The sequence below is a fragment of the Mesoplodon mirus genome (assembly GCF_964341445.2).
Source record: "Mesoplodon mirus genome assembly, chromosome: X".
NCBI classification, from domain to species: domain Eukaryota; kingdom Metazoa; phylum Chordata; class Mammalia; order Artiodactyla; family Ziphiidae; genus Mesoplodon; species Mesoplodon mirus.
The window spans coordinates 48,619,980-48,633,544 of NC_138981.1; the positions used below are offsets into that span (position 1 = coordinate 48,619,980).

The window sequence follows — 13,565 nt, forward strand, 5'->3', positions numbered from 1 at the left end:
GACAGCACAGAGTAGGCCACTTAAACATGAGAAAATATAAGCACCTCTGTGTACCATGGGAACACAGAAGAAAGGCATCTAGCCAGTCAGTGAGGTAATGCTTTCTAGAAGAAGCAACACCTATTTATAAAACTCAAGGGAAAACAGTTCCCTGAGAAAAGTTTAATGTCTCATTTCCAATCACATGTAGTAGTCTACAGCACTGGCTTTCAAACTATGCTTCCCAAACCAGGATTATGGAGAATTGGACCAAATAACCAGACAGGACAGGTACTCCTTTTTTGTTTGGTTGGTTTTTGCGGTACGCGGGCCTCTCACTGTTGTGGCCTCTCCTGTTGCGGAGCACAGGCTCCGGATGTGCAGGCTCAACGGCCATGGCTCACAGGCCCAGCCGCTCCGCGGCATGTGGGATCCTCCCGGACCGGGGCATGAACCCACGTCCCCTGCATCAGCAGGCGGACTCTCAACCACTGTGCCACCAGGGAAGCCCGGTACTCCTATTTTCTCTTCAGTGTGAGCTCATATTCTCCATTTTATCTATTTTATATTTTGGGTCTTTCAGAAAATATTTTATTAAAGAACATTTTCTATTAAAAACAACTATAAGTATTTATCACTAGAATGTAGCTCCAAGAAGGCCAGGATTTCTTGGTCTGTTTTGTTTACTGCTATACCTCCAGTGCATGGAACATAGGGAATCAATGAACCATTTAGACTTTCAACCAATATTTAATGAATCAGGCACTGATACATGCCAGGCACTGATCTAGATGTGAAGATACAATAGTGAACAAGAGCCCCAAATTCCTGTCCTCATGGAGCTGACATTCTAGTGATTAATATTTCACGATAGGCACAGGGCCATAAAGAATATCTAGATTGTAAGCCTGCTAGTGCAGTGACAGTATTATACCCATCTGGGTCTCTAGAATCCTGCCTGACCACAGAGAGCTTAATCCAGAGGCAATACCGCTTTCTGACCTCTGCAATACAACTTCCTCCAGGTCATTCCAAATGCCGCTGGGATGCTAGCTTTGCTCCCATGTACCATGTTAAATACATCAAACTGTTGTCTGACTCAGGCAGGGCTATGTGGTCCACTTTCTCCACCTGTTCTCAATTCCAAAGAAAAGGAAATCAGAGACGACAAGGAAGCATCACTTTATAAAAAAAGTCAAGGGGAGGATGTGTAAGTCTGCTTTAGCAATAGAAATATGGATGGTTTATATTTCAACTGCAAGGCCTATGTGCCTTGAAGTCTAATTACCTTAAAATTACAGACCAAAACTACTGTTGATGCAAATTTGCATCAACACTCTGTGGAGTTCAACAACTATTAAGAAATTAAACTGATAACCACAAAGCTAGGAATAATGTCAAATTAAAAAGTAAGAATAGGGACTTCCCTGGTGGTCCAGTGGGTAAGAATCCACCTTCCAATGCTGGGGACGTGGGTTCCATCCCTGATCGGGGAACTAAGATCCCACATGCCAAACTAGAGAGCCCGTGTATCACAACTATAGAGCCCATGTGCTCTAGTGCCTGCATGCCACATCTAGAGAGAAGCCTGCATACCGCAACAGAGACTGCGTGCCACAACTAAGACCCGATGCAGCCAAAAATAAATAAATAAATATTTTTAAAAATAAATAAAACATAAGAATAGCAGCAATCGAAAACCACAGTCAATTCAGGGCAACATTGACAAAGTGGCCTTCCCTCTCAGCTGTAGGAGTTTCAGTTATCTATATACACACGCACGGTAGACTCTTTGCCATTAAATACTGCAGTCAAGCTAGAGGTGGTAGAATACTGATCCAGTGTTCAGTAAAGGCTATTAAAAGTGTTAATTTTGTGAATACTCAATTTTAGTATCCTTAAATTGCTCTCAGGCTGCCAAGAGCCAGCCCATTTCTGTAGGTAAAACTGCTTGTCACATGTAAGAAATAAGACTTAGATTTATTTAATCTGTTGTGGCTCATTTAGGGGCTGGAGACTCTGAGCATAACTTTTGTAATCAGCAGATACAGCAGGAACTTCAGCATCCAGTGGAGCTATGCTCAAATTGAAGTGGTAGGGCAAATCATGGGCAAGTCACTTAACTTCCTCATCTATAAAATGGAGATTTTGCTATATTCCTACCTAATTATAAGACTTTTTGAATGAAACTATTTATATAAAATACCTAGCATACAGGTTCTGAAAAAGTCATTATGAAATAAAACACAGCCTGTTTATTCTGCAGAGATGAAGGCTATGGTACATATTACTCTCTGCAGGTCCTCAGAAATCATTTGAAACAAGTAGATTCCAGAATAGGCACTTGCTCTGCCCAAAGCAAAATCTTCAGTATTGAAAAATCAGAAGGTCTGATGAAAAGTATTCTTAGGAATAAGAGGAGAACAAAAGTCCAAGGTAGCTTTTGGGTTACCTTGGAAAGGAAGACAGGAGTTGCAGAGAGGACAGTGATGGTGAGAAATTTCTAAGAGTCCTTGAACCAGTGGCTGCAGCTAACATAAATGAATGAAAATGGTTAAGAAAATCAACTGCCAGAAATTTTTTTTTCCTAAACTATGCTGTGGATGTTAACAATATAAACATGCAAAATATTGGAGTTAACATTTTAAATTCAAAATTAAAAGCAAAAGTTCAAAATAGAAAAATTTAATCATTACATTTTTGCGTCTGATTCATTCTCCTTTGACTTGGAACAGGAGGTCTGATGCTTTTCTTATGTACCAAGAGGTCAATGTTAGGTCTTATATTTTTGCATTACAATGTACACTAAAGAATTTAGCCTTGAGTCCTTTTACTGGGAATGATTAATTTTATCCTATTTCATAATGGAAAACAGCTGCTTAGAAATGTAGGAATTTCCAAACACATAGATGTCTTGCACAGTGTTTTTTATATTTAGGGTTACTACTCCTGAGATATTTGTAGAATTCTGGTATTTCAGTGACATCATGCTTCACTTTCAGTACCATATCACAGCAATTCAGTATCTCCACTGTAGCTATTCTTTCACACCATGAACATCAATTGAGAAAGGTTAACTGAACTATCACATTAATTCATTTTCATAGAATATAATGTCAGAAAACCTTTTCTGGAATTCAATAGACAACTCCACAATTGGGGGAATGTAATTCAGGCCATCACATTCATTTCTTGGAAACCAGTTTCAGCAAAGTCAGCCAGTCTATCTCCTGCCAAATTAGTTTCCCAAAGGCATAATTTTGCTAGGAATGAGCAAATACAACCACACATTTGGAAGGTATTTCTGAACAACCTTGTTTTTATTCAAAGTGAATTGTAATGTCAACCAAACAGGTCAAATATATATTATTTCAGTCTTTGATGGTGTGCTGGATGCCTTTTGGATGCCAAATAAGTAATTTTTTCCAGTATCTTCAGTACCATACCTCAACTAGGTCAATTAATCTCCATAATAGGGAAGATTTCCATGACATGAATCTAATAATTCACCAAGCAAAGTATTCAACTATGTTTGGTGCAAAGCACAATGTTAATTACCAGTTCTTGACATGATTCATTTTGAACATTTTTGCACAAAAAGTGGAATCCTAAGGAGTGATACAATGAACAGCTTTAAGTCTTTGTAAAGTGTTTCTGAAAAAAACTGAAGTTTCCTAAGTCCAACAGTAACACTATTGCAGAAGCACCATCTGTAGTCATATCCACTAAGTTTGACCAATCTATACTAAAAATTTCAAGACTTTTCTCAACATACAAAATCCAGGTATTCCTAGATGTACCCATCAGAGGCAAGTCCAAAAGAGTTAGACTGCATCAAAATTCTAGGTGCGGAGGTTCTTAAACTTTAGGGTGTATCAGAATCAGTTGGAGGGCTTATTAAAACAAATTAACAAGCCTCATCTCCAGTAGGTCTGGGGTAAGGCCTGAGAATCTGCATTTATAACAAGTTTCCAGGTGGTACAGTGCTGTTGACTAGAGACCATACTTTGAGAACTACTGGCTAGACACATAGCTAAGCTAAGTGCACCTTTAAATGCATAGTGTTTATATCTGCTGTACCAGTTGTAATCTAAAACTTTACAATTTAACTTCTTGACACAATGTCACAAAAATGTTCAGCCACCAATCTTTAACATCCTGAGCAACAGTATCTACTACCTTTGCAAATGCTTGTTTATAATGTAAATTCTGCTGTACTCAACACTCTTTTCTTAAACGACTACCTACAAAAGACTTTCAAGCCCTGGCAATTTTTTCATGTAATATATAATTGCATTTCATGGCAGTATTACTTAATTCTGTCTGTATTCAAAAACAACCTATTGAAATTCCAAGCCCTTTTTAAAGTTCTTTTTGTTTCAGCACTCATCATTCTTGTATACTGGTCATACTTCTTACAATGGTTTATTTTTAAATGGTGTCTTAAATTGTAGTCTTTCAACAAACACATTTTATTTAGATATAGAGGAATACTCATCACTTCTACTAGGAAATAGGCTCCCTTTGACTTTCCTTTAAATATATGACCTTCCTGTATAGATAATTTTTCTTTTTTTCACTTTTCACAGATATGGGCACAAGAAATATTTCATATTCTTCAAAACTACTATAAAAAGTACAAGCACAACAATCAGTGGTGTCTTAGTTATCTATTTCTGTATAACAAATTACCCCCAAAACTTAGTGGCTTAAAAAGCATTTATTTTCTCATATTATCTGTGAGCGTGGCTTAACGGGGTTCTTTGGCTCAGGGTCTCTCACAGGCTGCAATCAAGGTGTCACCTGGGGCTGCAGTCATCTCAAGGCTTGGCTGGGGAAGGATCCACTTCCAAGCTCACTCACGTGGCTGTTGGCAGGATTCAGTTCCTTGTGGGCTGTTGGACTGAGGGCCTCAGTTCCTCACTGGTTGTTGGTCAGAGGCTTCCCTCAATTACTTGTCACGTGGGCCTCTCTAGAGGGAGCCCACAACACAGCAGCTTGCTTCATCAGAGTGATCAAGCAAGAAATGCCAGAGAGAGAGAGAGAGAGAGAGAGAGAACAAACAAGATGGAAGTCGCAGTTTCTTATAACCTAATCTTGGAAGTGACATCTCATCACTTTTGCTGTAGTCTGTTCATTAAAAGCAAGTCACTACGTCCCGCCCACACACAGGGGGTGGGGGTAGATTAAACAAGAGTGTGAATACCAGGAGGCGGGAATCACTTGGAGCCATGTAGAAGATGGTTATCATGAAAGGCAAGTGGCACTTGGTCACTGTGTCAGGGAGACACCATGAATCGGTAGAGACTCCAATAAACGAAGACCATGTGGCTCGGCAAAAGGGGGCAACCAGTGTTGTGAGAGGATCTGATATTTCAAGAGTGGTTGGAAAGTCAGAATTCTTGGTAACGTTTCACAATTTTTAAAATGTTGGCAACAAATTCATATTTGTTAAAAAAAGAAAGGCGTTTGTAAAATGCAAGTTAAATGATAGAAGGAAATGAAAAATCATTCAACTAGATGATGCCTTAATATTCAACCCAAACCCACTATTTGACTTTAGATTCTGATGAGCACTATTGATCAATGAAAATCAATGAAGTTCTTTTAAAAAAATGTGTGGGTCTATGGGCTGTCAGTTTGCCATCCCTGCCATAACCTTTGGGATTTTCTTTGTGGTACAGATGAAAGCGCAAAGGTTTTGGTGTCTGAAATGCAAACTGTGGTTCTGCCACTTCCACTATGTCCTTGGGCCTATTACAAGAGCCAGAGAAAAGATACTCTGGGCTATTATTGTTAGTATTTTCTTACTTGTCTCCCCTACTAGACTATGAGCTGCTGGAGGGTTAGAGTACCCACCTGACCGCAACACTCCCTTATCTCACTTTCCTACTTCATTCTTCTGTACAGCATTTACTACACTACCTAAAATACTATATATTTTGTCTTTTTATCTTGTTTATTGTCTGTCTTTCCCACTAGAATATAAACTTCATGAGGTCAGAAACCTGTCTGTTTTGGTCACTGCTTTATCTTCTCAATATTGAACTGTGCCTAGTGCACAGTAGGAGCCCATTAAACATTTGTTTAATGAATGAATTCCATTGTTCATAGTACTTAGCACAGGGTCTGGCAAGAGTAGGTGTTCAAAAAATGCTGAAAAGCTTTCATTGTCTTGATAAGAGAATGGCAGGCAGATCAAGAAGTACCCTACATGCCATGCCAAGCTTAAGGCATGAGTGAAATGTCCATGTCCAATGTACTTGGCACACAAGATATTTTGGTCAAAGTAACTGTAGCTGGCATTTATATGGCATTTACTATGTGGTATATAATGTTCTAAGCACTGTACTTATATTAAATCATTTAATACTCACAATAAAGTCTGTGATGTAGCTATTATTACTATCCTCCTCTTCCACACGAGAAAACTGAGGCAGAGAGAGGTTAACTTGCTCACATTTATATAACTAGTAAGTAAAAGAAGAAGGATTAAAACCCAGGCAGTCTGGCTCCAAGGTCTGTTCTTAGCCATTATGCTATACAAACTAAATATAAGAAAAGTGTTCTGGAAAGTGTGATTAAAATGCAACTATACTGTTTTGAGAGATGTTAAAGATGAAGAATTTTGATGTCAAATATATTTAGGTTCATATCTTGGCTCAACCACATTCCAGCAGTGCAACCTTGGGCCAGTGACTATGCTGAGCCTGTTTTTATTTTAGCTATAAAAAATGTAGATTAATACATATCCTGAAGGGTGGTTGTGATGATTAAATGACATAATGAATCTGACATAATGTGAGGTACCTAGCCCATATGGTAGCTATTATTACTAACACCAAGGGGGAATTTATTCTATAAATGCATTGTGAAGCAGCTACAAAACTTATTTTTATTTAACAGAGTTTGGCAATTCCATTTGGGATCAAGTTAATTTACATGGAATAAAACTATAACATTATAGAACACTGGTTCTAAATTCTTCCTTATCTGCCTTTCTCTTTCAACAACCATTATTGTATATAATGTGTCAAGCCCTAGAGCAAAATCTCTGCCCTCTTGGAACTCAATTAAAAGATAATCACAAACAAACTTCCAGTCATAAGATAAGTAAGTTCTGGGGATGTAATACATAGCATAGGGGAAAAAAAGAGAATTATAATGTGATATGAAAATACTATGAGAGAAAAAAATATGAGAGGTAAAAATAAAAAGAACACTCTGGTAGCACAAGGGAAGGCATCATTTACCTTGGCTGGGAAAGACTCCATAGTGATAACTTTTGAGCAGGAATAAGTAGGAATTGGCTACACAATGGTGAGAGTAAAATAAGAAAAGCACTATGTGAGAGGACATGGTATGTCTAGGAAGCCAGAAAAGTTCAGAACGGTTGGGACATTCCAATGGTTGGAACAGGTGTGGGCAAAGGTAAGCACCAAGTAAGGCTGGAGAGAGTTTGGGATCAGACTGTGAATGGCATTGTCTGCCATGCTGACAAGTCTGGGCTTAGTACGGTAGGCAAAAAGTAGCCAGTGGGTATCTTCAGGCACAGACAAAAGTCAATTTTGGTTTTCAAAGTATCTCTGACAGCAATGTAGAAGATGGACTATGGTCCAGAGAGTGGTAAAGGAACAAGTTGAGGTAATTTTCACGGCTCAGATAAGAAATGACGGCAGCCTGAACTAGAGCAATGGGGGTGTAAGTAGCTGGACTCAGTAGACATTTCTGAGGTAGAGGTGACAGGATCTAGTGACCGAGTGGATATGGGAAGTGACAGGAGAGTGAAAAATTGAGAAGAACTCCATGGTTTCTGGCTTGAAATGGATGAAAGACGACATCCATAGAAAAAGAGAACACCAAAAATAGAACAAGTTTTGGGGGAAAATAATGAATTCCATCCTGGATATTTTTTAGTATGAGTGACCTATAAGACATCGAGTAGTAGAAAGCTGAAAAGATGTGTCAAAAGCTCATGAGAGAGGTTAGGGGTAGAGAAAGAGCTATAGGAATAATCAGAATACAGTTAATATTTAAAGCCATAATAATGGATGAGATTGCTCAGGAAATGAATGTAGAAGAATATGACTAGGACAGAAGTCTTGAGAGCACCAATGCTTAAGGAAGCAGTAAGAGGAGGAGAAAGAACTAGAGACTTATAACGGAGAATCAGAAGTGAGCTGCATTATGGAATCCAAGAAAGGAAATTCAAGGAAAGGATGGCTCATGTCAATTATCTCATAGAGGACCAATAAAGGGTAAGAATGGAAATGGTTTTGGTGCCTTCAGAATGGTGACATCACATATCAAGTTGCAACAGGCTAGGGAATAGGAATTAATACAGTCTTCTTTTTTCAAGAATAATGGTTAAAAGGGAAGAACAGGGATAAGGATAATGGCTTAAGGAAATTAAAAGTAAAGGGGAAGTTTTTGTTTTTTAAAGGTTATTTGTATACGCTTACGTACGTATAGGTGAAAGAAACCAGAGAGGGAGAGACTTAAAATGCAGAGAAGAAAGAGACTGCTACTTTTGAATTCCTATAATATCACTATATGACTCACTCACTTGGCACTGAGCTTACACATTTGCCTTGTACTGGCAGTATTGTACATTTAGCAATGCTGGCACAAACTAAGTGCTCAATAAATCTACTTATTATTTTTCTTCATGCATCTATGCATATTATCTGGCCAGTAAAAGTATACAATCTTACATAAGAATGTACAGAAAGGAAACTGTGTGGTGAAACTGTGGAAAGAGACTTTGAGCAATACAGATCCAGAACAGATTTTTACCCACCATTTACTAGTGTCCAGACCAAAGAAAAATCATTTCACTTCTTTGCACCTGTTATTCAACTGTTAAATGGGAAGAATATCACGCATTCTTGCAAGCTTATGAGGATTAAACAAGCTATTTAAAAAGCACTTTATATACAACTTGGTGCTCAAGAAAAAGACCTAATTACTATTATGATAATTTTTCCTACCACTAGAGCATCTAGAAGAGTCACTAACGTTTCAGGATGTGTCAATGACTGAGGATAAGTAAATAATCAGGAGGCACGGCAGCCACTGCTATACTGTATTCTAGAGAACGAAAGCACAAAATGGCATCAGCTGTTGGTCAGCCTTCTCAAACTTTGCTTATTCATTTACCATCAACATGATTTCTGCCACATCCAAGTACTGAACCTTAATACTTTTCTTTAAATCAACTTACTGCTTTAACTGGCCTCGTTCTAAAGAGTTATAGCTGTGAAACTGCGGGTTTCCTGCGTTGATTATCTTTTTTACTAATATATATATTTAACCATTAAAACAAAGTATTCATCCCATTAACCACCCCACATCATCTTTCAAACCACATTCTAAAACTGCTTTAGGGTTGCTGTGAGACCCTTAGGAAGAGATCAGGTAGCAATTTGTGGTTTTACTTAATTTTTCTGCTACTGGCAATGATAACTTACAAAGGTTTGCAGGATGTACAAATGAAACAAATCAAATGACAAAATTCATCCGTTACACACCCTGACTATTTTCATGGGAAGTCCTAAACTGTCTAAAGCTAAAGAGACAGCCCAGCAATTTATCTTTTTATGTAATCCCTCCATCTCTATTTCTCTATCACAAATGAAAATGAGATTGGGAATAAAGGCCCATCCTGTGACCTAGTCTCAAGAACAGAATCAAGGGGAGGAGAAAAACACTAGTGGGTTTTGCTCTGAAGCACTAGCATTTCAATCAAAAGATATGGTAGGCATGCAGGTCATTCAAGTGAAAACCTGCTATCTTCAAGACAGTGGAACACTCCTCTGAAAAGGCAAACCACAAGGAGTTATTAACCAATACCTTTCAAGTCTGTGTTACAAACCAGGAAGTTCTCCATCACTCCAACAGCAACAACAACAACAATCACTGACCAGAACCTGGAGAGAAAACTTCACTCACTGATAACATCTACAGATACTTTACATATGCACTTTTGGAGCCAGTCTTAAATCCACCATGTTAAGAGCCACACTACACACTTTTAGAAAGTCACTCCTACAATGCATTCTAAGATCACTAACCCTTTCATTCAGGGAAAAAATGTATCCTGCACCTAAAATATACTAGTTACTATGGAGATTATGAAAAGATTAAAGAGTTTGTTTATAATCTAGCATGGGGAACAAGACATGTATTTCACAAACGGTGGTACTCATGACTGAAGAGGGCTGCTGGGCAATTTTCCCCCCAACATTTTATTAAGAAAAACTTTAAACATATAGCAAAGTTGAAATAGTTTTACAGTGAACATTAGAAAAGTCATGACTGAGATTCTACCATTTTTACTACATTTGCTTTATCACCTATCAATCCATCTTATTTTTTTATGAACTGCTGGGATTTTAAAAATGAGACTATGTGTAATGAAGAATCTTAGTAGGCCATATTAGGGTTGCTTCTCAAAATTTTTCACTGATGAGGTGTATGAACAAAAAAGCTGGAAAAACCCAAACCCATACTCAGTGTTCAATTCCTGCCAACCTCCAATCAAAATCTATTCAGAGCTCACAGTAGGCCATTTTACATCTCCACATCCTTGTCCACTCTGAACCATCCTTCCCAGCCCTCCTCAAGGCTCAGTACCAATCTGTGAAACCTCCCCCAACTTTCACGCCCTCACCCAGAATTAACCAATGCCCCCTACGGGGACCACATTTTTCATCATTAGCAATTAGCTCACGGTATCTGCAACTCTTGTTTTCAGTCTGTCTCTTTTACTAAACTCTGACCTCCGTGAGGGCAGGGATCCCCTTACTTCACTCTGAATCCTCAGCAACCAGTATAGTACTTAGCCTATAGCAGGCACTCAATAAATAATATAAATGAATAGCCCAGACCTGTCTTTACCCAGGAGCCAAGGAAGATTTTAGTCCAGTGTGGGAATGATTTAATCACACTGGCACTTTAGAACGATTCATTTTAGAGCACCGTTGTTAAGAGCATGAGCTTTGGAGCCAGATTGCCTGGGCATGACTCCCAGAATCCCAGCTCTGCCATTTATTGCCGGGTGACTTTGGGCAAGTTTCTAAACCTCCTGTGCCTCAGTTTCCTCATTTGAAAAATGGCTAATACTGCTTCACAGGTTATCGTGAGGATCAAATGAGATAATTTCTGTTGTTGTTGTTAAAGCACACAGATTAGCAGCTGGCACATAGTAAGCATTCCATCAATGTTAGTCACTGTTGCCGGCAACCAAGTTAATAATGACAATGAGGTAAAAAGTCCTTAAAGCTCGAGTGGTAGCAGTGAAAACAAAGTGGAAAGAACGACCATAAAAGAAGAATCTACTGGAAAATGCTCAGTCAGGAAGGCAAGCCAATGAGTGTCTGACATATTTTTTCTCCTACTTTGTATGTTTGAGATAGATCGTGATTGAATTTTTTTAAAAAATTATTAAAAACAGCTATAATTACCCGGCCTAGGCACAGATTAGATGCTGGGCACAAGGAGTCTAGCATGACTGGACTCTAGCCACAAGCTCTATGACCACTGTGAGTTTCTTTATGCAGGTCTTTCAGTCTCTCAGCTGAGATTTTTTTCCTCATTACTCCACCCAGCACCATTTCTTTCGTTTATGATTCCCACAATTCCATATCCTATTTTCTGACTGTGCACACATCCCCAAGAGCCTTGGTTGGGGAATGGGTTTGTGGTTTTGTCCTACCCAACCCTGTACTGCTTTTCTTTTTCTTCTTCCTGCCCACCTCCTTTACTTCTCAAGCCTTGCTATTCCCTACACGTAGGAACTTGAAACCCAAGAGTATGGAAAAGCAACAGAGCAATAGCAGTTGTGCCAAGAACTGGGGTTGCTGCCAAGCTGTTCTCCAGGCCCCATATGCAGTGACCAACTACATGCAGAGATTAGACTGAACTGCCCATGGGGCCTCACATGCTTGATATTCCCATTTGCTTCTCTTCATTTTCTTTCTCCTGCTTAAATAAGCCTCTTCCCAAACCTGTAACCAATTCAAATCCAATTCATCCTTGAAGACCCAGGTGAGGTCCAACTTCTTCAAGGAAGCCTCCTCTGACCATTTTAGCCCACAGATATTCCCCCACACACATAAAACAGGTACCAATCTGTACCATAAAGCATAATCACATACACATTTATACCATTAAATAAATGTTTCCTGTGTATATATTTGATATATTTGATTTTCCAAGGGCAGGAACCATGTCTCACATGTCTTTTAAACCCCTTACTCTTAGTGGGTTAATACTTGTTGAAAAGTGACTGAACCAGTGGGTTTGTTTGTTCGTTTGTTTAGGCTAAGGAAGGATGAGGTAGAAACATGTTGAAATGAAAAAGGTTGAATGAACAGGTGGGTGCAAAAGAAGCACTGGTGCAAAATTCGGGGAAAAGCTGTAGAAGAAAGGTGTTCAATTAACACGTTTAACTGATTTGCTGCAAGGTTGGAAAAGGACATAGAAGAGAGATGTCAACTGGAAAAATCTGGAAAATGGCATTTCACCTTGAGGCAGAAGACAGCAGGAGAAAGATGGGGCTACAAAAGAAATTCTGCTAAAGCCTAGGGATAGGCCAGTTGGATAAAGGGGGTTATTGGGATGACATAGGTAGAGATGTGGTTATGCAGGTGAGCGAATCGGTAGGGCGTGGAATGAAGGGTTGGGTAGATGGATACAATGATCGAGGGTAGTTAGGCAAGTGGGTTAGCTGACTGGGCGCTGAGTGGGTGGATGGGAAACAGGTAAGTGGGTGGGTGGTTAGGTGTTTAGTTGGGAGGGAATAGGTGTGGGGCGTATTATTTAAGATCCGGCCCCTCCCTCACCTTGACCCGGAAGCGGATGAGCGCTAGCCTCACGCAGTGGCTCAGGCAGGCCGGTGGCAGGAACCAGGCCCGTGGAGGAGGGGTGCCCTTGTTGCCCACGTGTCCCACGATCAGTTGCGCTGTCTGCCGCTCGGCCTGGCACCGACGGCCCCACTCGGCCAGCCGGTCCTTGCCCAGGCCCCCGGGGAACATGACCACCAGCTCCAAGCCGTCGCCGCCGGGATAGGCACAAGCCTGACATAGCGCTGACAAGTAGCCCAGCATGGCGTTCCATTGGCCGCCACACACCCAATCCGTCTGGTAGCCGCCATAAAGCCGAGGCAGCGCTGAGCCCGCATCCACCAGCACCCGGGCCCCGGGCAGCGGAGGGGGCGGCGGCGGCGGCGGGTGCAGCCCGGGGTGCGCCTGGCCGTGATGGTGGAAGTGGTGAGCGGGGTGATGGTGCCGAGTCGGCCCCGCGCCTCCGGAGTAGGCACCCAAGGCAGCGGGCGCGAGCGGCGGTTGCAGAGGCGCGGAGCCCCTGGCGGCGCGTGGAGCCCCGGGCGCTAGGGCTGCCGTGGGCGGCAGCGGGCGATGCTGCTGCTGCTGCTGCTGCTGGCGCGAGACGGTACGCGCGAGTTTGAGGAGGTCCACGGGCACAACAGCCCCGGGACAGCGCTTCTCCAGGAACTCTTGGAAGCCCTGGACGCCCATGCTTCGTCGGTGGGCAGACGAGACGGCGGCTGCGCGAGCAGGCTAGGC

At 40.9% G+C, this 13,565-nt stretch overlaps 1 protein-coding gene across 6 annotated transcripts in view; it reads right to left on the bottom strand.

Moving 5' to 3' along the window:
• Positions 1-13,565, bottom strand: part of FAM120C (family with sequence similarity 120 member C) — a 138,742-nt gene extending 125,177 nt beyond the window's left edge. For all 6 annotated transcript variants that reach the window (XM_082609088.1, XM_082609086.1, XM_082609087.1 and 3 more), the window contains exon 1: positions 12,825-13,565. In XM_082609088.1, coding sequence (XP_082465214.1) covers positions 12,825-13,517 — 693 coding nt within the window. In that variant the 5' untranslated portion in view covers positions 13,518-13,565. The remainder of the gene's footprint in view (positions 1-12,824) is intronic.